At 47.8% G+C, this 25,079-nt stretch overlaps 1 protein-coding gene across 9 annotated transcripts in view; it reads left to right on the top strand.

Annotated features, from left to right (window-relative positions):
- The window catches only part of DOCK1 (dedicator of cytokinesis 1), a 556,524-nt gene extending 544,583 nt beyond the window's left edge, over positions 1-11,941 (top strand). For all 9 annotated transcript variants that reach the window (XM_055245699.2, XM_055245682.2, XM_055245663.2 and 6 more), the window contains 3 exons: positions 4,237-4,390; positions 7,501-7,652; positions 10,751-11,941. In XM_055245699.2, the coding sequence (XP_055101674.2) occupies positions 4,237-4,390; positions 7,501-7,652; positions 10,751-10,846 (402 nt within the window). In that variant the 3' untranslated portion in view covers positions 10,847-11,941. The remainder of the gene's footprint in view (positions 1-4,236; positions 4,391-7,500; positions 7,653-10,750) is intronic.
- The last annotated feature ends 13,138 nt before the right edge of the window (positions 11,942-25,079 follow it).

Here is a 25,079-nt window from a genome sequence, read left to right as displayed (position 1 = left end):
GAAACCAAGGAGCTGGCTCTCATCCTGGGGCTGGGCCTGAGGGTTGATCCTCCCAGAAGTGCACCGCTTTGGGAGTCTGTGTTCTTCTGTTTTGTGTTACTGTAAAGGAATAACTGAGCCTGCATCATTTATGAAGAAAAGAGGTTGATTTGGCTCACGGTTCTGCAGGCTGTACAAGCACGGCACTAGCATCTGCTTGGCTTCTGGTGTGGCCTCAGGAGGCTTTTATTCTTGGCTGAAGGCAGGGGAGGGGAGCAGGCATGTCACATGGTGAGAAAGAGAGTATGGGTGGGGAGCGGGGGGTGGTTCCAGGCTGTTTTAGATAACTAGGTCCCACGTGAACTGATAGAATGAGAACCCACTCATTACCCCCTTACTGCAAGGACAGCACCAAGCCCTTCATGAGAGATCTGCTCCCATGACCCAGACGACTCCCACTGGCCGCACCCCCAACATTTCAACATGAGATTTGGAGGGGACAGATATCCGAGCTGTATCAGAGTCTGAGTATGAAGATGAGGCACAGCCCACTTCCGGGGCGAACTTGATTCCGAAAGTGCTAGCTGTAGTTGGAAACAAAAATAAAGGAGTTCTCATGGGCTGTCAGCATCAAAGGCAAAGTCAGGATTGGAGCTGCCCTCCCTGGAAATGGGTAGGTGTTTGCTTGTCTCAGCCCTGGGTGTCGGCAGGCTGTGATTAGAGGGTTAGACATACTGCAGTGCTTGTTTATAACTTAAAACCCAGAAGGTACGTTTTATCTATACTTCATGCCACTCAGAAAGCAGTCATGTGCTACCTGGCTATCTAGAGGTGGAAGGCAAACGCCCCAGCCATGACTTGACGTGCAACAGGCCAGCGCTGCTGTGCGGCCTGTGGGTAGGTGCTGTAACTGCAGCTGGGCTGGAGAATTCCCATGAGGGTGGCTGAGGATGTCAGACCAGGGGGGCACTGGCTGGAGGCTGGCCTGAAGTACCCAGACGCTCAGCCTCCAGCAGATCGAGGGGTTCCTGACCACACGGCATGCTCAGTCTGCTATTCTGGGAAGTTGGGATGCCCACCACCCCCGAGGCTGGCTGAAGTCTCCTTCTCTCAAGCCTCAGGTAGATTTCTCACGTCTGTAGCTGCGTAGGGGAATGAACAGAAGCATTTCTGAATATTACTTAGTACCAGACACTGTGCAAGTCTTTCATACATTTTAATTTAAGCTCTGTTTTAAGATGCTAAATTGGAGGGCCTCGGAGCAGTTGTGCCAAGTGGCAGAATTGATCACAGCTGACTTGTGTGAAAAGAAGTCCAAGGACACAAGCACACACATGACAGGCACAGAGCCAGCACAGTGCATTTTCTGTCCCTGCCCTTGGTGGCCCACGCATCCTTCTAGGATCCTTACAAACAGCAGGGATAGGGGCAGCACCACAAGGGCTGCTTCCCCACGGCTGGCCCTGGCACCCTCAGCAAATCCACAGGAACTCACCAAGGGCAGAGCACAGAACCTTGGCGGTGCTTCTCAGCATCTGGCCCAGTGTCAGCTTGAACCTTCCAGCACCAGGAGGTGGAGAATCTGAACCTCCCACTGGGGACAGGCTTACTATTCTTGGTCCAGCCCAGCAACCTGTCTGTCTACTCAGAGGCCACCTCCTCCAGGGCACGGGTGCCAGCAAGGTCTGTGAGGACAGTCAGACACCTGAAGTTTCCTAGCAGGTGGCTGCGTGCCTGTGACCAGCCATGCGCAGGAGGGGAGGTGGGGAGGCGGTTCACAGGAGCAGAAGCAGCAACCCATTCCCTGGGGACAACACCAGCCACCCCCCCGGCAACCCCCACTGTAGTGTCCTCCTTGCCCTTCCCCCCTGCTGGCCTCCCCTGCACCCCAGCTCTGCAAAGGTTTTCCCTCCTCACCCCTGTGGCTGGGTTCGGTTTCCTACTTGATTTGCATCATCAACAATTTCCTGACCTTTAGCTGAGCCTCTCCGGCCTCCAGGCTGCGATTTGCGTCTCAGCAGTCCAGCCTCCTCACGCTCTCTGAATCAGAATGCACCCGTCCTGGGATGCAGCAAAGCCAGGAGAAGCACCTTAGCAGACCCCAAATCTCTCTTGCCGGCACATTCACCTTCAGAGAGCCCAGCACTTCACCCGGCCTTTCCTGACTTCCCACAGCAGTTTTGCTGCCTGGAACAAGGCCATTTCTTCAGAGGAGGTGCAGCTCCTGGGCGCTTGGCTCCCCTGACAGCACAGGATAGTTCTGAAAATAGACCTGTTGGCCTGGCTCTGTCACTCATTTACCAGAGGGCCCGAATCTTCCTCCCAAGCCTAGTTCCCATTTCCTCCTTCCAGCCTCAGTAACCTCCAGACTGGCCCTGGCACGGCTGACTCCTCCTGGGGCAGACATTGAAGCCTACGTGCTCTGTTGCTCACCCAAACCAGCACAGCGCATCCACCAGGCCCCCAGACCCAGCCGCAGCACCAAGCCTGGAGCTGCCCACTCACCTGCCTGCCCCTCTTTGGGGGAGAACCTTGACCCCTCCTTTTTGGCTGGGTTAATAAGTTTTCTCATTACTCCTGCCTCAGAGTATTTTGTAACTTCTCCTGTTCCCCAAAGCCTGATGATCTGAGACCAACCTGTAAGAAATATGTAAATACAACTTACTGATGGAACAAACAGGGAAAGGGCTTAGGTGGGGGAAAGTCAAGTGCCTCCAAAAGCCAGAGATGAGCAGGAAAAAAATGCATTGAAAAGGAGAGAAAAAGAATCCCTGCCCAGTAATGACCCAGGATGAGAGAAGAAGCAAAGCAAAGGAATAGCAAAAATCCTTCAGCCAATTCCTAGACTTTCAGGTACACGCCAAGGAGACCAAAGCATGCTGAGCACACCTGGGAATAATTCTGCCATGGAACAGGCCATTGATTCTGTTCTTGACTGCACGGAGGTTGCCCCATGTGTTCTCGCTGGGTATCTGCGTGGCTTGCAACAATACTCAGCCACTTTTGCATCTATATTCGGGTCACCTGCGATGTGCTATCCAGCCCAGACTGTGTGAGGACAGCAGTGTCAGCCCCTCGTGTGGGGGAGGTCTGCCATAACCACATGCTGGGCAGCTCCAGCCCCAGAAATTCATCGTCTCCCAGTTCTAGAGGCGTCGGCAGGGCTGATTCCTTCAGAGGCTGTGAGGGAGAATCTGTGCATGCCTCTCTCCTCCTGTCTGGGGGTTTGCTGCCATCTCTGGTGTTTCTTGGCTGATAGAAGCATCACCCTGACCTCTGCTTTCATCTTCACGTTGTGCCCTCCCAAATTTGGACATGTCCGTGTCCAGATTTCCCTTTTTCATAAGGTCACCTGTCCTATCGGATTAGGACCTGTTACTGGGAAGTGTGCAGGTCCCTGGTTCTTAGTCTTCTTAGAGGAAAGAATTCAGCAAAGAGACCAATTAGTAAAGTAGGGAAATTAGTAAAGTAGGTAAAGTAGGCTTATTAAGGAAATAAAAGTAGCATAGACTTCAGGAGAGGAGCAGGCTGGCCCTGTGGAGAGCAGCCCCCAGGAGTTCTGTGTTGCGGTTTTTATATTGGACTGTTTTAAGCTCTCACCTCTCTCTTAAGCCTCTCTCTTTGTCTTTGTCTGTTTTCCCCGCGCTGTCTTAAGTCTCCAGCTTTTCCCTGCCTAGTTCCCACCCAGGTTTGTGGGGCTGTCCCTTGCTGCTAGTTGACGTGCAAACGTGGGGCTCAGTGATCAATAGGAACCTACCTGATGGCAGCATTGCTCATTACCGCCACCCCAAGAAGGTCGTATAGGGGTCAAATCTGTACATACTGTGCGTGTGCATCTCTTAGGAATTAATCCCTTGCCCCGTTTCCCTCCTGATCAGCATGTAGCTAGCTACATTGTAACAGGTTAGCTGCAGAGGGAGCAATTACTGGGTGTCTTACGGGGTGTTTCAGGACGCTCCCTCCTGCCTAGGTATTCCCCTCCCCTCTGCTCACACCTAGCATGTGTGTTTTGGGGGGTCTCTGGGGCATGAGATTTTCCAGAGTTTCCTTCCCTGGTCCCCCTTTCCTGTTCATGTCTTACTCTCTGCCCACTCTAACAGGCCACACCTTAGCTTGACCATTTGCAAGGACCCTATTTGCAGTTAAGGTCATATTCTAAGGTAATGGAGGTCAGGACTTCAACATGGGAATTTAGGTGGAAAGGCAACTCAGCCCATAACAGACCCTAACTGTGCTCTTTCTGTCCTTTCGATGTAGATAAGTCCCCTGCGGCCCCAGAGACCGAAGAGCCAGGTGATCAATGTCATTGGAAGCGAAAGGCGCTTCTCGGTGTCCCCCTCGTCACCGTCCTCCCAGCAAACACCCCCTCCGGTTACACCAAGGGCCAAGCTCAGCTTCAGCATGCAGTCAAGTAAGTGGAACACTCCCCACATACGAATCGTGCTATAGCTCCGTGTGACTTCCCCTCACTGAAGGCTCTGAGGTTAGAAGCGCTTCCTCCCTCCCCTTGCAGCAGAGGGTGGGAGTTTAGATAAACACCTGGCTTCCTGGGAGCGTCCCTTGGGACAGGCCATAGAGTCTGGACTTCCACAAATCAAGCCAAAACCCAAAGCCCAGGTCTCCAGCGCTGGAGGGGCAGAAAGTGCAGGGTCTGTCCCAGGGTCCATGTGGAGGGGACCCGTGAGGCACATGGAACCGCCACACATTCTATCCCAGGACACAGAGCTGCAGGAGGCCGTGGGCCTGCTTGTGTCTAGGACCGTGTGCTGGAGAAGCACCTCCAGGCAGCTGGCAACAGCTCAGGGGCACAGCTTATTTTTCTAGTTTTGACCAATGTTTAAATTACCCTAGAAGTTGCCACAAAACTGGTGGCTCCAAACAGCAGAAATTTGTTCTCTGAAGGTTTTGGAGGCCAGAACTCTGAAATCAAGGAGGTAGCAAGTTGGTTCCCTCTGATGGCTCCAAGGGAGAGCCTGTCCCAGGCCTCCCTCCAGCTTCTGGTGGCTCCCAGCAGTCCCTAGCCCTCCTTGGCTGTGGCCACATCACTCCCCTCTCTGCCCCTGTCTTCACGTGGCTGCCTCCTCTGCGTCCTCTCTTCTTACAAGGACACCAGTCATTGGATATAGGGTCCACTGCAAATCCAGGATGATCTCACCTTGAGATCCTTCACTAATTACATCTGCAAAGACCCTACATCCAAATAAGGTACATTCTGAGGTTCTGGGTGGCCCTGAGAGGTCTACATTTTGGAGAGACTCTACTCAACTTACTCTAAGTGGTAGACAGCTTTTCACCACTAGATTCAGAGCCAGCAGAGAGCAGAAATCTTGGTAGGGAGAAGGTGCTGAGGGTGAGGACGGCAGCAGAACCGGAGAGCCCACTCTCCTTCCTGTGGCACAGAGAGGGGTCCCAGGCAGGAGAGCTCCGTGCCCTGTGGCGAGGGTTGTGCAAGGCAGTGAGTGATTGTCCTCTGCTCCTGATTTTCCTCTTGCTGAAAGGGGAGCGGTCATGATTCTGGAGACTGTCGGTGGGTGGGGACGCTGGCTCCAGGAGTGGATGCGTGAGTTTAACTGAGTAGGCAAAGAGCTTTCTGGGCACTTGATATGTCTTTGGAGGGTGCATCTTCATATCCTTGCACTATTACTACATGATCTTTCTAAAAATGTGTTTAAAATCTATTTTAATATTGAAGACAGGTACCATCACTGCTGCTGCAGAAAACAATTTAGTGGTTCCCCCAAAGTTCAACATAGAATAAACACATAATATGAACCAGCAGTCCTGCTGCTAGGCCTGTACTCCACAGAATTGAAGACAGGGACTCAGATACTTAATATTCATAGCAGTATTTTTCACAAGAGCCAATAAGCAAACACAGGCCAAATGTCCATCAGCTGACGGCCAGATTAACAAAATGTACATCCAAAGAAATGTCCATGCAATAGAATATTACCCAGCCGTAGAAAGGAGTGAAGTTCTGACATGTGCTACAGCACAGACGAACCTCAGAACCGTGATGCCGAGTGAAGCAGATCAGTCGCAAAGGGACAAATATTATATGACTCCACCTAAATGAAATATCTAAGGCAAGTTCATAGAGACAGAAAGGTGTGGCTCACAAATCCCAGCACTTTAGGAGTCCGAGGTGGGTGGATCAGCTGAGGTCAGGCGTTCAAGACCAGCCAGTCAACATGGTAAAACCCCGTCTCTACTAAAAATACAAAAATAAGCTGGGTGTGGTGGTGCGTGCCTATAAACCCAGCTACTGAGGAGGCTGAGGCAGGAGGATCACTTGAACCTGGGAGGCGGAGGTTACAGTGAGCTGAGATCGCACCACTGCACTCCAACCTGGGCAACACAGTGAGACTCCATCTCAAAAAAAAGAAAAGAAAAAATAAGAAAGTAGAATAGAGGATACTAGGGGCTGGAGGGAGGGAGGAGTGCAGAGTTACTGTTTAGTGGGTACAGAATTCTGTTTGGGGTGATGGAAATGTTTCAGAAATACATCATGGTGATGGTTGTCCACCATGGTCGATGTGATTGATGCCACCAAACTGTCCCCTAAAAGATGGCTAAAATGGCAAATTTTATGTCATGTATATCTTACCGCAATAATAACAAACAAGTAGGCAGCAATCATGAAGACAGTCACTCACCGAAGCCTTCGTATTTCCCTCAGCCCCATGGCAGAGCTTCCTTATAAACTGACACTGTGGCCTTCCTAGGATGCATTTTCCTAATAAAGGATTTTCCATCAGATGGATCCTAGGGGAAAGCTCCAAAAGAGACTCATCAATAAAAATGTCCATTTTTCTCTCTTTAATACAAAAGAAAACAAATTATTTTTAAGAGTCTCAACAAGGGTCGAGAAAATATCCTGCCTTAATGATTATTCCTCCGTTTGAAAACAGCTATTTTTTCCAGTTTACTTTAAAAATCAATTGTACTTCCGCTTGGCTTATTTAAAGCAACAGCCACAGTGACTGCTACAGCTAATGACTTCATGTCATACGACTGTGGATTTTCCTGTGGAAAGAGATTGGAAGCTGGGTGGCTGGTCACCGTGTTAGACTTTGCTTTAGTGAATCTCTCCAGGTGGTAACTGCAGGGGTGACTGCAGAGGCCTGGTTGGGCTTTGAAAGCGGTAGCAGCAGCAGCGGAGATGGCCCTGTGGCACCCAGCTGTTTAACTTCCACCGAGGTAGGGGGCCTGAGCAGGGACAGAGGAGACCGGGGTGAACATCACCCTTTCTACCGTGGCTCGATGCCTTGCTTCATGCTCCGGTTTTAGTTGTCATGTGATACTTGCTATTCTCCCTTCTAGAACATTGTCATTAGGAGAGGGTCCCACCCTTTGTGTTCGCTCCCTCCCGGCCCTCATCTGCTCTGTTGACAAGCGTGTCTGCCAGATGAAGTGTTTCTGCTGTGCCTGCCTCTCTGGGAGGGAACGTGGAGCAGCTCCCTGAGCAGTCAGGCTCCGTGGGGAAGTCGGGCTGATTTTAAATAGATCCCGGTTTTCCAGGCTTGGAGCTGAACGGCATGACGGGGGTGGACGTGGCCGATGTCCCACCCCCTCTGCCTCTCAAAGGCAGCGTGGCAGATTACGGGAACTTGATGGAAAACCAGGACTTGCTGGGCTCGCCAACACCTCCACCTCCCCCTCCACACCAGAGGGTAAGTCGGCAAACTGAAACACGGGCTTTCATTGCTTCCCCTCCACAAAGTAGGACGAGTCCCTCATTGCAGATATCAGCAGGTTTACTTCGGGCTAGTGAGCACATGAGGAAAACCATGTATGATGGGCCCAGGTTTGATTTTGCAAAAAGATATCAAAGCAGGAAGGACTCCGGTGGGTAAGATCTGTGGCTCTGCGTCATTATCAATAACTGCATCAAAAAGCACATTTTGATACCATGCCTTAGAATGAGGAAGAGGATAGACATTTCAAGGTTGTCATCCGTTATCATCACCATGGAGATCATTCCACTGGAGATGCAATTCTAATGAAATTTTGATTTTTGAGAAGTAGCTTTTCTATCAAGAGGTCTGACTTTTTTTTAAAGAGGTTGGCCAGTATCACCCTGTATGGCAGGCACCTGTTATACACTTGCTTGGCCCTGGAGAAGCTCATCTCCAAACTTGCCTCCAGGCAGCCTCACCTGGTGCTGGGAACTCATGGGTGGTGACAGGCACTCACCTTACAGAGACTGCAGAGGACAGCCAGGTTTGGCTCCTGGGCACAGTTACCCTCACTGTGCCCCCACCCCTGGGCACCCTCCCCAGTGCTAGTTTGGGGGTGCTGGCCTGGCTTCCTCCAGCAGCACTGGCCTTTGTAAGCCTAGGCAACCTGATTGAACCCGTCTTCGGCGTCAGTGCCTGAAGCTGGTACCCCCCAGCAGCTGTTTTAGTCATTCATCCCACCTGAAGTGCCTTTTGCCGAACAGCCCGTGGGCCTGCCTGCCCGTACAAATGTTAGTCAAAGTCATAAAAAGCCATTTAAACAAGCACCTCAGTTACCAGTTGACAGTTCTAGAAACATTCTTTTGAGATCCACCCCGTTCCTCTCCTGGTTCTCCCCGTTCCGGCCCTGGAGGAGGCACCAGGTTCCCCTGTGAAGAGGGCTTTCTGACAGGCTGGAATGGTTTGTTGCACCACAGAAATGGAAGCCTGACCTTCCCCCGGCATTGCTAACTACTTGTGAGAGCAAAAGGAGATTCGGGGGATCTAGCAAGAATATCGGGTTGCTTGGAGTATTGTTTCCCTAACAGCTTCGTTAATTGCACATTTTCATCTCTTTATTTTATTGGAAAGGCAGGAATGTTCCCCCTAGTCTCCCTACACTAGTAAACTCAAAATTCTAAACGTAGAATTACAGCCAATCCCTCTTCTTGTTACAAATCAACTCCGGGGTAACATTTTCTTGTCTCAATTTCTTGGATACACCATTGTGGGTTACCAAAGCCACATACGGTTGATTAAGTACGGGATAACATGGATTAGCTCTGTCTCAATTTATAAAGGGGGTGTGAATTCAATTAGATTAATGACCCAAGTGTCTTTGGTCTTTGTTTCTTGTTTAATTTACTTGCAGCCTGAGTGCATGCTCAGGTGACACGCTGGTGGTTAGTATGTCATCATTAGGCAGAAGCGGTTGCATTTCCTGGGGTGCACAGGCCCTGAGAGCTGTTCTAGGATAATGATCATCCGTCTGCCATGATGGGGGTGTGATCAATATCCTCCTGTCACTCTCATTGATCAGCCTCAGGCTTGTAGGCAACTCTGTCTCTAGTTGTTGCCACTAAGCTGTCATTTCTTTCCAAATGGCTCTTCCTGTCAGTAATCCGAGCTATCATTTTGCTTAATGGTGATAAACTTTTGACATGCTCATATTTGGCACAGAGGTCATCTGCAGCGCAGTGTTGGTATCAGGCTGTGTTAGTCTGGTCCTTACTTGCTCCTCATTGGCCTATTAGTGTGGCTTTCACATGTAAACAAACAGTTTCATCAGACCTCAAAATAGATGTCTCTTTTAACGGTTCTAACCAACCCTAAAAACACCCACTTACTTGTTGTTTTACCTTCCTTAATATAAGGTCATATACTCATAGGACATCTTTATATCAGCTTTACTTTTCCACATTTATTCTCCTCTCTGTGTTAAGCACTAGGTCATTTTTGTATTTACTCGTCTGTGAATCAGGAGGAAATCTGGGTGATGAGTGAGAGACTACTGCGTCACTGTCTATCCTTGAAAACCTCTTTTCTCACATTCAGCTAAATGCAAACCCACATGGAGAGGCTGTTAAAAACCTACTCTTACCCTTAAGTTAGATGATAGTGTTCTGTGATTTCATTCTGGTTCCTCTGCCTGTGGCATGCTCCCACTTACCCTGGTCTGTTCACTTCTTCATTCATTTGTTTACTTACCTGTTTATTTCTTCATTTATCCACTGACTCATTTATTCACTCATTCATCCATTTTCCTATTCGATCGACCCATATTTCCAGAGAGTCTCCTGCACATCAGGTGTGTGTGATGGGCATGAGGGTCCCAAAGGCAATAGGGTGCAGCTGCCCTCAGTCATAACACTCCAGCCAGGTCCATCAGCAGGGGGTTTGCTATTATCTTCACACTGGAAATTAATGTTCTTTTTTGTGAATCTAAAGTAATATATGCCCATGAGCTGAAGCCAGCCAGCCAGCCACCTGTTTCTGTGAATAGTTTTCTTGGAACACAGCCACACCCCTTTCTGTACACACTGTCAATGCCCGCTTTTCGGCCGCACCAGCAGCGTTGAGTGGCTGCAACAGAGACCATGTGGCCTGCCGAAAAGCTGGAAATATGTACTATCTAGCCCTTTCCAGGAAAAGCTTGCTAACCTTTGCCCGAGGCTCAGAAAGCAAAAGAAGGTCTCTCATCTCACCCCTGGAGAGTGCCTCTAAGGACTTGTTTATCCCTTGGACAATAGATGGATAACTTGGTCGATAGCATCTAGATTTAAAAAGGCCACGCAAAGGGCAATGGTACCTCTCAGGAGCTGTGCAGACGGTGGGAGAGTTCTCAGAGGCGTCAGAAAGGCCCAGGCCCATAGCAGCCCAGTCTTGAGCCTAGTAGACCTGCCAGCCCCAAGTCGGACAGGATGGAGCCCAACTGATGTGGAGAGGATGGTTCCAGCTGAGTGGCTGTGCCAGGTCAGACCCCACTTGGAGACGGCTTCTATTCTGTCAGGACATCAGTAATGTGACGTCTTCCCCATCCTCATGTTTTCTAGCATCTGCCACCTCCACTGCCCAGCAAAACTCCACCTCCTCCCCCTCCAAAGACAACTCGCAAGCAGACATCGGTGGATTCTGGGATCGTGCAGTGACGTCGCGAGGCTGTCTGCAAAGAGTGTGCTGCCCCTCCCCGTCTCCATGTCCTCTCCTTCCGTATCCCCTGAGTCTGCTGTTTACCTCATTGGGCCTGTGATGTTAACATTTTGTGCAATTGCTTTTCCTTCAGAGGAGTTCAGTTCTCACCATGGAGTGAGTGGCCTTCAGCGTCATGGAGCAAGGTGGGTCAGGGAGGTGGGTGTGGGTCCGGGATGTGCCATTGTAGTTATCAGAGTTGGGGGCCTCTGAGTGTGTCTGGCTCTGAGAGAGTCCGAGTCTTGCCCAAACATTCTTTCTTTTTGTGCCAAATGACTTGCATTTGCAAAGAGCTCAATTGCTCTGAGCTCAGCCAAGTAGGAGAGGCGAGGCCGTCACTCTTGGGAAGCTGTGTAGTGATGATGTATAAGAATCCTCCTCACTGTCATGGGATGTTTTATCCAGCCCTTCCTTGTCCCAGCCGGTGGTGTGACTTCATTGGTTGAGGTGTGTCTCCAACCTACATCAGACAATGAAGTTCAGCCCCTCCAGGGAAGCTCCTGATTTCCCCTGGCATAATTGAAAATAGGATATTTCTCAGCTACTGAACAGTTACTAATTTATGGGGTGGAAACAGCATTAAGAATACTGAATCAAATGGAAAAACAAGTGAATGCAGGAAGACAAATGTTCGTTCTTTTCTGAAAAAGAGTATGTGTACCACAAGAGCTGGTTTTAATTGGGTGAATTGTTTTCGTCCTCATTCTGTACAGAAATTTGTATATATGATAGTTCTTAGAACTTGTTTTAATTTTTGTGGTCCTTCTGTTTATTATAATAGGCGTCCACAAATGATTATCCATATGTGTTCTTAATTTTTAACTGCTGGAAGTGTTAAAAAAACACACACACACACACACACAAATTTTTTTTTTTCAGAACTCCAAAGTCCTGAAAATTTTGGTGGACAATGATTTTTTAAAAACTAACTTTGTATAACCTAATATTTGTATTCTCTCATCTATATTTTTTTATTCACTATAATCATGATACTCTTCTAATAGACTCAAAAGTTAATCATTGACAACGAAAAATAAAATGTTATTTTAAAAGACTCACAGTGTCTGACAAATTATGTTTTCATCCTTGATTGTAAAATACAGACGCTGCCGTTTCTATTCTGCTTTGTTAAAGTGCTTGGTGACACACATTTATATACGCACCTCTTCCTCCAACACTGTTTTTAATCCTCTCTGTTAATTGTGTCTGATCTGGAGCCCAGATGGGAAGTGCCCGTGTCCCGTGCATGGCTGCAGGTCCTGATAGACAGGAGCTGAGCAGAGCCCAGCTGAGTGCTTCCCCATCACCAAACCCAGAGGGCTCTGGGGCTGCATGGGGTCTCTTTTCAGCTACTAATTTAAGAGAGGGCTTTGGTTAATGGGTGTGTGATTTAGCTGTAGAGGCCTGGACATGGAGAGCTTTCTCCAGGGCCTATCTGGCTGGATCTGGGGTGGCAAGAAACAAGGAAGGCAGGGGGTCCTCTTCTCAATGGACGGGGCTCTCACCTCTGCTCCTGCCAGATGTGTGGAAGCCATAAGGATGTGCCCCTCTGCCCGTCTAACCCGGCCTAGGAGGAGGCTGCTGTGGAGCCCAGGAAGCTGGGAGGCTCTTCCTCCTGCTGAGGTGCTGTCCTCAGCATATTCATGCTTGTAAATATCCAGTCCACCCCCGAGAAACTGTAGGCCTGTGTGAATGTGGGATTTTTTTCTTGAAGAATCTTTACTGTTTCAACTGTTGCACCAAGATATTCATCTTCTATCGAGTGTGTGAGAAACTGAATATTATCCACAACCCTAGAAATCGTCGAATGGGCACACCCATGTAGGCGACCACGGAGAGCCCAACCTCGGGACAGGTTGTTTTTGGGCAGTCTGTGCCCCACATTGTATAAGCGGCCACCAGAAACGCAAAGAATAGGCCGGGTGCGGTGGCTCACACTTGTAATCCCAGCACTTTGGGAGGCTGAGGCCGGAGGATCACCTGAGGTCAGGAGTTCAAGACCAGCCTGGCCAACATGGTGAAACCCCGTCTCTACTAAAAATTAGCCGGGCATGGTGGCAAGTGCCTGCAATCTGGTAGGCTGAGGCAGGAGAACTGCTCGAACCTGGGAGGCGGAGGTTGCAGTAGCTGAGATTGTGCCACTGCACTCCAGCCTGGGCGACAAGAGCGAGACTCTGTCTCCGTCTCTATCTCCATCTATAAAAATAAAATAAAAGTATTTTATTTTTATAAATATAATTGTATTTATAAAAATAAAAATTATAAAATTTATAAAATGATATAAAATATAATTGTATTTATAAAAAAAAAAACACAGAAAGAATAGTGCCTGGCCCTATGATAAATGATGGTTTTCTTGTGGAATGACGTGTGGGCTCCTGCTCTTCCCCCATCTACCAGGTTAATCCTCGCGCTGCACAACCCTGGCTGGAATCCCTGCCCCACAGCCCCCCAAGGACCTTATATCCCTCGGGGATCTCTAGAGCTGGGAAGTTTGCAGAGAATACAGCACAGAGTTAAAGAAAAGTGAAGACAGCCAAAATGTTGCAGAAATTTCCTATTTATTAATATGAATTACAAATAGGCTAATATATTCATTCACCAATGAGTAAACTGCTCAAACGCTTCATGCTTCATTAAGAGCAAAAACTAGAGTTTTTACATTTTCTCAGCTTGTAAATCAATGGATGGGCTGCAACACAATAATCAGAGACAAACCGGCCTCTGCACACAGTGCCTGCTACATGCATTCCTTCTGGAATGCAGCTCCAGGGGAAGGTTTGCCTCTATACATGTGGGGACATATCCCTTCTACGCAGAAACACTACTTCTTAACCTTTTTTTTTTTTTTTTCACAATTACCTTTCAAGGAGCCTTTTTTAGACATTTTTTCCCTCCATCACTCTCACGATGAAATTTTAATAGTACAGCCATACTATGTATCACTTAGACTATATACTGCATATCTATTATGTACTTTATGTATACCTATGCTTTTTTACATTAAAAAATAAGATTTTTTGTTTGTCTGTTTCCCAAGTGCTGGTTTTCAGGGGGTGATACTACGTTTTTGCAGACACATGCTCCAAAGCAGGAATGGTGAGCTTCTTAGCTTCTACTTTTGCTCTGGTTTCCAGGATGCTCAAAGTCAAATTTTGCCCTCACACATTCAGTTAAATTTTGGTTTTATTCTCCTGCCTTCCAAAAGCTTTCTGGACTATTAAAAATCCGTCTTTACTTTACCTAGTTTCATATGTGCTTTCATCAAATCTTTATTCAAAGTAGTTAGTATATAAACTGTGTTTTATAAATGGAAAAGTCTTTTTCTTTCTTGAAAACCACCCTTGGTGCTTGAAGATTGCTTCCTAGTATTTAAAGAAATTATTTTTTAATCAATTTTAAGATTATTCTTTCATGCAAAGATTTGATCATTTAAATTCCTTACAGATTTCATTATCTTCTGCTCTGGATTCTTTTATGGTATTGGACTTTGTTTCATGTCCACGGAACTCTTTGTTGGTTTAATGGATTTTCGTTTTTGCTTTTTAGTTCTATCTCTAATTACTTTTTAATATTTTACTTACTTTTTAAAGTCTGTTTGGGAACTTCTGCCACCACACTTTTTGGCAATCTGCCTTTTCAGAATTATTTAAACATCTACTGTTTCATTGACGATGGCTCAAAAAAATAGGGAACCTGTAGGCCAATAAGCCTTTGTACCCAAACGAGCTAGCATTGTCCTGCCCTGTTTGTCTCCCACACACATGAGGAAACCTCTGCTCCTCCAGGTTGTACAGTGGCCTGAGTGCAGTGTCACTAGCTGGAGAGGGGAGTGAGGACTCCCTGGATGTCTGATGCGTGGCAAAACTCCTGGGTTAGTTTCAGCCCCGGACAAAAGAGTTCTGATGTGGTCTTAAGTGTCCACCTGGCTGGATGGCAGTAGCCAGTAAAAGCAACTGTAAGTGTTGCTGTGAACATATTTTGTAGATGTGGTTAACATCTATCATCAGTTGACCTTACATAAAGGAGGTGACCCTTGATCATGTGGGTCAGCCTCATCCCATCAGTTGAAGAGGCCTTAAGAGCAAAAACTAGAGTTTCCTGGAGAGGAAGGAATTCTGCCTCAAGACGCAGCATCAGCTCCTGCCTGACTTCCTAGCCTAATGGCCTGCCCTACAAATTTTGGACTTGCCAGCCCCTACAACAGCTGACCCAATTCCTTAAATCTCTCCTTCTCTCTCTGTACACACACACACACACACACACACACACACACGCTCTGACAAAGGGCAGACCATAGCAAACCTCCTCTCATAAGGTGGTATTTGGCAGAAACAGGTGACTTTAGGGATACCTGGAGTAGAATCCAAGAATCTAGAGACCCCCCAAGCAAGCCACTTAGCCCCTCCAGTCATGAATGTCTCCATGGGTCATGTGATAATATCTGCTGCCACCTTGTGATGGTGTCTTGAGGCTGGAACATCCAAGATGGCTTCCTTAACACACCTGGCATGCTGCTTCACTGCAGCTGGCTGGGCATTCTCTCCTCTCTCTCTCTCTCCCTCCCTCCTTCCATCCCCATTGGGTTGTCCTTCATTTTCCAGGGCTGTTTCATCTGTAGGAAGCTACTTTGCATGCTCAGGGTTTCCCTGTTTAAATTCCAAACAGAATTTCTTTTTCCCGGTAAACCACTGTGAGGTTACCACCGTGACCTACCCTTCTTTTCAGTTTGCCTTGGTCACGCTCTGCAGCTTCCCCGTGTTGCAGCCTCTCATGCTGAGCTCTTGGGTGAACTTGTCCTCGTTCCCCCGGCCCTCAGCGGGTGGCTTGGGAGCTGGTCCTGAACCAGCTTCCCCAGGCCGCCCACGCAGCTCTGCTGGCCTTACCTTTTTTGACGTGCTTTGTCTGCAACGTGAGACTCCGGAATTTGCCATGCAAACTCCAGTGGCCATGCTGCCCTCCCGCCGCTAGGAAGGGTTCCATGCCTTTGTCTAGCCCCAGAGCACTATCTCCTTATCTCCTTCCTGTCCTGTCACTTTGTTCAACTGTTGGCACCCGGGTTTAAGCTGTTGCTACTAACTAATGTTTCTTTTCACTTTGGGGAGGTGCTTAATTCCATCTCTTCTTTGGCTTCTAAATACCATTCTCCACTCAAACAAACCAAGGCTTCTTTAAGAAATGGCTGACTCTGGTCTGGGAATACAAGACAGCCTAGAACATTTTGTACCAGAATACAAGGAAGTGTTCAAGAAATAAGCACCACACTTCAAAAAGACATTGGGGCCCATATGAAGTGGCTTCTATGGGATGGCCCACATCTGGGACAATTTGAGCATCAAAATCAATGATGACAGTAACAAATTTTAAAGCAGTTGAATGAAGTAGGACTTTTCTGTAAGTCCATGCTGATATAAATCAATAAATGAATAAATTGAATGTTTAATGAAGAACAGGATATCTACATAGTTTCAAAGTGTCTTCCCACAAAACACTAATTACAAAGGGAAAAACAATTTCATAGTGGGAAAGGCTTGCAGATACCACCTTAATCAAGAAATAAAGAGAACATCATCAGTATTGGGACAAATTAAAATTACGTGCTCCCCCCACCACCACAGTACTGATGCTCTGAGAACACATCAGCTCTGCAATATTCCTACCAAAGATGCATAATCAGAATGAAATCACAAGAAAACATCAGCCAGACTTAAACTGGGAGGCATTCTATAAAACTGACCCTTCATATATGATTCCATTTACATGAAATGTCTGGAAGAGGCAACCCCCCAGAGCTAGGAGGTAGATTAGTGGTGGTCAGGTGCTGGGACGAATAACTGCTAATGGGTACAGGTTTTTCCTTAGGATGATCAAAATGGTCTAAAATCAGATTATGGTGATAGTGCCCAACTATATGACAAAACGAAACACCATTGAATTGTGCCCTTTAAAGGGCTGAAGTTTATAATTATTGAATTAATTATATCTTAATAAAGCTGTTATTTTTTTAAAGAAATGGCCTATAATCTTGGGAAGGGTCAAGGCCATGAATGACCTAGTCCTCACTACAGGAGACTAAAGAGACACGACAAGTAAACGCAACTTGTAATTTGGAGCTGCATGTTCTCTATGTTGGACATATTGGGACAACTGGCAAACCTTGAATGGAGTCTGAGGATTGGACGACGGAGATATATCAGTATTCATTTCTTTACTTGTTGGTTGTACTGTGGCTATGTAGGAGGATGTTGTCATTTAAAGAGAAAGAACACTGAGCCATTGGGGATAGTGCGGTACCAGGCAGACAGGTTACTTCCAACTTACTCTGAGGGGGGTGGGGGAGAATGACCCATATTGTACCTGTGCAGAATGCCATTCCTTTTCCACTCTTGAAATACTTTTTTCCCCCAGGGAATAATGATATCCTTTCACTTGCTTCTCTGACAAAGCCTTCGGGCCATGCCTACATGCTGGATTTTGCAAAACCAGTTTACAGGCACAGCGCCACCCTAACAGGAGGCAGAGACTCTAGCCAGCAGCCACCTCTGTGCTTCTAGAACAATCAAGGCTCCCCATGGAACCCCAAGGAGGGAAAAGTGAGTCCCTATCTGAGGAGCGTTGGGCAGGCCACAGTAAGGGCAGTGTTTTCTTGTCTATACTAAATGTTTACAGAGTCCCTGCCAAGCCCAGCCCGATTCAGACTTGGTACCGAGGTGGGCAGGACAAACGTCTCCAAAGTTCCTCCGGGAGAGGACAGGCAATATTCAAGGAACCAAGTAAGGCCATTCCACATGGCCATTAGAACTGGAAGGGGTGAGACAGGGTAGTCATCCGAAGGGCGGGGCTCACCTCCCCTTCCAGGGGTCCTCCCTGAGGCTGGGAGACTTCAGCAGAGACCTGCGAGCTCAGTGAGAATCCAGGGTACAGGGTGGAGACAGAGTCAGCAGGCACACAGGCCTAGGCTTGGGCTAGGACTGACCTGGGAATATCTGCAAAACAGAAGCAGGAGGTGAAGGAGGGTCGGGGGAAGAGCCAGTGGATGGCACTGCAGGCAGGGAGCTTGGCCAGGGCAGGCCATGGCCTTGTCCACTAGAAGAGCTTGGGTTTCATGACAAAGGCAGGAGGAGGAAGAGATGACCAGCCTTCCCCAGGTGAGGGCCAGGTGGGAGGGAGTGCTCCCCCTGCAGTGGGCTGGAGGAAGTAGAAGGTGCAGCCACAGGATCTCCACACCCCAGACTGTGTTCCTTCCAGTGGGTTCTTGGTCTCGCTGACTTCAGGAGTGAAGCCGCAGACCTTCTTAGTGAGTGTTACAGCTCTTAAATGTGGCGCATCCGGAGTTATTAGTTCCTACCCGTGGGTTTGTGGTCTCGCTGACTTCAGGAGTGAAGCCACAAACCCTCACAGTGAGTGTTACAGCTCATAAAGGTAGTGCAGACCCAAAGAGTGAGCAGCAGCAAGATTTATTGCGAAGAGCTAAACAACAGACTTCCACAAGGTGGAAGGTGACCTCCAGCTGCCACTGCTGGTTTGGGTGGCCAGCTTTTATTCCCTTATTTGGCCCCACCCACATCCTGCTGATTGGTCCATTTTACAGAGTGCTGATCGGTCCATTTTACAGAGCGCTGATAGGTGTGTTTTTACAGAATGCTAATTGGTGCGTTTACAATCCTTTAGCTAGACACAGAGCACTGATTGGTGCGTTTTTACAGAGTGCTGATTGGTGCATTTACAAACCTTTAGCTAGACACAGAGTGCTGATTGGTGCGTTTTTACAGAGTGCTGATTGGTGCATTTACAATCCTCTAGCTAGACAGAAAAGTTCTCCAAGTCCCCACTTGACCCAGGAAGTCCAGCTGGCTTCACCTCTCAACTGGACAAAGCAGGGGTCCACACATCAGTGGAAACGAAAAGCCCCCAAAGTGGCAGTTGGTGTTGGGATTTTTGTCCCCACCCTGAGAGTTCCTGATGTTCTTGCTGCCAGTGAGAGGGGAGAAAGGAGCGCCCTCAGTGGGAGCCAGTGGTTTCTCCCACGGCTGCCCTACCCTGAAAGACAAGGAGGCCCATGTGTCCTCGGAGTTGGAAGCCCCACGGTGCTGGTGATGTCCCACATCCTCCCAACAGTCACGACAGATCATATCCATAGTGTAAAACTAAACACACAAATTTGTTGTCCACGGGGTTCTGAGGCAAGCTGTGCATGTGCACCCGTGGACACCTCCCCTGCACACCTCCCATGGAAGTGACCAGGAGTCCAGAAGCCACACAGAGGCTTGATCACAGCATCCTGACTCGTCAGCCTTCAATGCAAAAGTGTGGCAATTTGGGAGGTAAAAACATGCAGTTTGGGAACGGGAATCTTTTTGAATTAGCATAAATTAGACTATTTTAAAATAAATGTTAACAGTTAATTTAGCATTATGTACACTTGTGTTGGAAAGGAGGGCACTTAATATCAAATAAGGAGCTAGCTCCAAAATGCAGTGTTATTTTTAAGCTCCTACATATTTTCGGGTTTTTTGCAGGGAACACAGATGACATCATGGGGTTTCACTGCCTTGCTAAAGCTTTTTCACATGAAAAGCAAACTTTGGAAGGCAAAGCAATTATCATGGAAAAGCAACATCAGAATCGTTCCTCAGAAATGTTTCATTTTTCAGAAATTTTAGTGAAATGAGCGTTCTTTGACAGGAAGACCATATTATTTCAGCGCTGGAGCGAGGAGGTGCTGCTGCTTTTGGTCCTATGCCCCCCAAGGAGGCTCAGTTGGCAGCCTGGAGGTGAAATGGACAGAAGGGGCCTGTGGGTCACAGCTTTTTTTTTTAATGTTCCTTGGATAAATGCCCCCCCTCCCCAAGGGAGGACTACCAGGCATTAGATGCAAAAACTGACAGCTAGAAACGGTGCACTTCCCAAGTACCTCGGTCCTTCTGGCTGAGAAAAGAGATTTGCATGGAATTGCAGAGAGTGTGAAGTCATCCTAGGAAGGGATGACCCAGCAGAGAGCAAACGTGACCTCCAGAGCCCTGCTTCTTGGCAAAGCAACCTGGAATTTTCAAAATCTGTCATGCAGTGAAGACTTAAATGCATTAGCCACCTCAGTCCTTCCAGCTGAATTTGTCATCAGAAGTAAAAGGAAAGAAGGGATCCACAGCTGGAACAGGCTCATATTTTAGAAAAGCCAAAAATGAATTCCAGTACTTGTCTCAGGAAGGACCCTGAGAACTGACAGTGCTCAATGCCCTCAATGTTTAGAGTCTTTATTCATCATAACACTCCATGTGAGCCTGGGAGGGACAAGGTACAGAATGGCCACACAATACGCCAAGTCACATAGCTGGTTTGCTATTTGATGACATTTTTAGAGCTCACTTTGGATTAGAAATGGACAGTTGAGACTTCAAACTATACTACAAGGCTACAGTAACCAAAACAGCATGGTACTGGTACCAAAACAGAGATATAGACCAATGGAACAGAACAGAGCCGTCAGAAATAATGCTGCATATCTACAACTATCTGATCTTTGACAAACCTGACAAAAAGAAGAAATGGGGAAAGGATTCCCTATTTAATAAATGGTGCTGGGAAAACTGGCTAGCCATATGTAGAAAGCTGAAACTGGATCCCTTCCTTACACCTTATACAAAAATTAATTCAAGATGGATTAAAGACTTACATGTCAGACCTAAAACCATAAAAACCCTAGAAGAAAACCTAGGCAATACCATTCAGGACATAGGCATGGGCAAGGACTTCATGTCTAAAACACCAAAAGCAATGGCAACAAAAGCCAAAATTTACAAATGAGATCTAATTAAACTAAAGAGCTTCTGGACAGCAAAAGAAACCACCATCAGAGTGAACAGGCAACCTACAGAATGGGAGAAAATTTTTGCAACCTACTCATCTGACAAAGGGCTAATATCCAGAACCTATAATGAACTCAAACAAATTTACAAGAAAAAAACAAACAACCCCATCAAAAAGTGGGCGAAGGAAATGAACAGACACTTCTCAAAAGAAGACATTTATGCAGCCAAAAAACACATGAAAAAATGCTCATCATCCCTGGCCATCAGAGAAATGCAAATCAAAACCACAGTGAGATACCATCTCACACCAGTTAGAATGGCCATCATTAAAAAGTCAGGAAACAACAGGTGCTGGAGAGGATGTGGAGAAATAGGAACACTTTTACACTGTTGGTGGGACTGTAAACTAGTTCAACCATTGTGGAAGTCAGTGTGGCGATTCCTCAGAGATCTAGAACTAGAAATACCATTTGACCCAGCCATCCCATTACTGGGTATATACCCAAAGGTTTGTAAATCATGCTGCTATAAAGACACAGGCACACGTATGTTTATTGCGGCAGTATTCCCAATAGCAAAGACTTGGAACCAACCCAAATATCCAACAATGATAGACTGGATTAAGAAAATGTGGCACATATACACCATGGAATACTATGCAGCCATAAAAAGGATGAGTTCATGTCCTTTGTAGGGATATGGATGAAGCTGGAAACCATCATTCTCAGCAAACTATCACAGGAACAGAAAACCAAACACTGCATGTTCTCACTCATAGGTGGGAATTGAACAATGAGAACACATGGACACAGGAAGGGGAACATCACACACCGGGGACTGTTGTGGGGTGGGGGGATGGGGGAGGGAGAGCATTAGGAGATATACCTAATGCTAAATGACCAGTTAATGGGTGCAGCACATCATCATGGCACATGGATACATATGTAACAAACCTGCACATTGTGAGCATGTACCCTAAAACTTAAAGTATAATAATAATAATAATAATAATAAAAGAAGTGGACAGTTGAAAGGTGGGTCTTTTATTTTTCTTAAGGCTCCAAGCCTCCTTCACTGGTGTGAAGCAAAACTCATAATTGAAAATCAGCAGCAGATTGGACTACTAGGCTGCCACGTTGTTTTTCTCTTCTACAAGTGTAACAAAGTAGCTGGCCAGGCTGCAGTTCCTTTTCTAACAATGGTGTAATTATGAGCCAAAGCCACAGTTACCAAAGATGATTGTTCATGCTACAGTGTCTTACCAAATTGTGTACATATTAATTACTCAACGCTATCATCCTGCCCATGATTGGAGTAGCCATCCTTTCACATCACCCTCCATGGATAACCATGTTGAAAGAGAGAGAGAACCAGTTCTTTCCTTCCTCACCTTTGTGAGGGAAAGGGAAACGCCCAGTTGGGCAGGGTCCAGGGGAAGACAACTAGAGTTCTTAACCCAAACAGGCTGCTTCCGAGTAATCTAAATGTAACCCAGGGCCCCAGGGGAGCCAGTCTTTGAGAAAAGTGGACTCAAATGAACAACATTTGAATAGAAAAAAAGAATTAAAACCAACGGTCTTGCAGAAATCCACTGAACTTAAGGGCCAGGAAGGAGTAGCAGGTACAGTTCTTAAAAGCCCTACTCGTCAGCTTAAAAACAGCCTTTCTCCTTTGTGGTCACTATTCATCAATGCACATGGCAGCTGGGCCTCTCACACTCTGCCCCACTCCCAGTTCCCTCCAAAGCCCTCTGGGAACACTCACTCTTCCTATTCCAGACGTTTCATTTGTTTCTACCTGCCATTCTCCCTGCTTTTGAAGGTAGCTCTCCTCCTCCTTCCAGGACTCAGCTCTTTGTTCCCAGGGTCCTCCCAGCCTGCCTGAAGCCCACAGAGGGATCAGGCGACCAGAGCCCCTTCCCAGGTGAGTATGGAGACCCCAGAGGGCTGTGCCTCCATCACCGTGGTTCCTGCCACGTGTGGCGACAGGGAAGAAGAGACGATGCTGTTGGAGGAAGGACTCCGTGTCCTTTGCTTCCTTCCTGCATCAGGGGTCCCTGCTGTCCCTGTGCCCTCCCTTCAGCTAAGCGCCCCCTTCTCCCCCTGGGCATTGGTCTTCTTCACTGGAGCGGCACCCACAGGACCCTCCGAAATCCTCACATTCTTGCTGGAGCTGGGGAAGCCGAGTGGCCACCCAGCCCGATTTCATTGTGTGCCTTTGCCCCTAGTACCATATCCTCAGAAGCCATCTGATCCTTCCCCAGGTGAAGGGGAAGATGGAATGCAGGGAGCCTCCACCCATATACACTGGAGCTTGGGTCACCCAATGGATGACTCCAGTGGACGAAGAGGGTCACCAGATGGATGACCAGGAAACCCTCCTTGTCCTGCCCTGGGTGAGACCAGCAGCCACCAGTGCTCCTCCCCTCCTGTGACCAGCAATTTGCCTTATTCTTATCCTCCAGCCCTAGCGACACCCTCAGCTGGAGAGTGAGTTTGCAGGGCATATGGGCTCCAGTTCCCACTAGTTGAGAGTTGCCTGTGGGGCTAAGTGCCCCAACCCTCCAGGCTGAGAGAAAGCCTGGGCAGCTTCAGAGAATCCCTTGAGGCACAAAGCTGAGAGCAAAGGGGCAGTTGGCATGGGTCCTGTCACTTCTTCAACTGTGTTGAGGTCATAGCTGAGCCGGAGAGCATGGCACGGCATCCTGAGAGTGTCCACTGTACTTGACAGTGACGCAGGAGGCAACGTCGTCAGCCATAAGCATGGAAGGTGAAGAAGGGAAGGGTCAGCAGGGATTGTAAAGCACCTGAGAAGAAGAACAGGCATTGAGGTGGCAAGAAAGACCAGACCCCAGGGTCTGGAGTTGCTAGCAACTGAGGGAGAAGATCAGGAGGTCAGCAGAAGACAAAAAAGTAAGGGTTTGCAGATGGGGAAACCTGCTGGGATGAGGCATCTGGTCCCAGATACAGCTCAGGGCCAGGTACTGGTGGTGGTGGACATCATTTCTTCATGGGAGCAGGAGGAGGATGGGGGAGGAGTGATCGGGAGGTGGCAACCAGGAGCAAAGAGGACAAGTACCTGTTCAGTACCACCACCCCACCCTGAGGTATAGGGGATGTGAGAGGAAACGGGGTTTGTTAAAGACAGTTGCAGGGAATCAGGGTCTGCAGGTGTCAGGCGGCAAAGCAATCCAGGTTCAGGTTAAGGGAGCTGTGGAGGCGGTGGGGAGGGGCTTCCAGAAGGGGGGTGCAGGTGCAGACCCCAAGGGAGCACTGGGCTTCCAGGTCCAGAGCAGCAGCAGCAGGGCGATGTGTGTCTTTGAGAACTCCTGTTACCACAGACCAGCCTACAGAAGGAGAGAGTGGGATTGCCAATAATTGAAGATGAGAGAGAAAGAAGGAAGAAAGGAGGTAGAGGAAAAAGGAGAGAAGAGGAGAAAGGAAAAGAAGGAAGGAGGAAAGAAGACAGAAGGGGAGAGGAGAGGAGAAAGGACAAGAAAAAAAGAACACCTGGCCCAGCTGTGCAACTGCAGCTCTACCTAATTCACACGCTCTGGGGACCTGTCATCGATTTCACCCACTCAGAGGATGAACAGCCAAAGAAAGAAAAAGAAAGAAAATCCCAGTCAGTGCCCACCGAATGCCCAGGTTTGCCTCTTTCTGACAAGGCTAATTCGCACCCTTCTCTGTCACTTGTTCCCTTCCTGATAGATTTCTCTGGTGGGGACAGAGAGTGTAGGAATAATGGGTGAGCATGGAGTCGCAAAGCAGAGAGAGCCCATGTCCCTGATGGCACTGCTGAGCTGTCGTCCTCAATTTCCAGTTACTGTATGTGAAATGGTGATTTTGCTTATTCTTTCAGCTGGATATTTCTTTCTGTAAGGTCAGCATCGCCATGCCCCCTCTTTCCTGCCTGACTTTAATACTTTGAGTCCTCTCTCTTTTGTTCTTGGTCTGTCTAGCGAAAGGCTTGTCAATTTTGTTGATCTCTTCAAAGAACCAACTCTTGGTTTCGTTGATTTTCTCTATTGGTTTTCTCCTCTCTATTTCATTTATTTTTGCTCTCATCTTCCTACTTTCCTTCCTTCTACTTCCCTTGAGTTTAGTCTGCACTTCTTTGAGCCATTTGTTGTTTACAGCTGTGAGCATCCTACCTGATCACCTACCTTGTGGTGGCAGTCAAGAGGCCTAAGTGATACGACATGCATGGAGCACTCAGCTCAGTGCAGGGCACAGTGAATGGCAGCTGTCATGACTGACATCCAACTCATCATCCACAACCTATGGAGGCAGGCACTGCCATTTCACTGTTCTGAGAAGACTGTTTCCCAAGCTCCCAGAGCTGTCTGGGGGAAAAGCTGAGATTTAAACCGGGATTGATTCCC

Source organism: Symphalangus syndactylus, chromosome 2 (assembly GCF_028878055.3).
Source record: "Symphalangus syndactylus isolate Jambi chromosome 2, NHGRI_mSymSyn1-v2.1_pri, whole genome shotgun sequence".
Taxonomy (NCBI): Eukaryota; Metazoa; Chordata; class Mammalia; order Primates; family Hylobatidae; genus Symphalangus; species Symphalangus syndactylus.
Note: the sequence above shows the minus strand (reverse complement) of the source record. Positions and strands in the feature narration are given on the sequence as shown.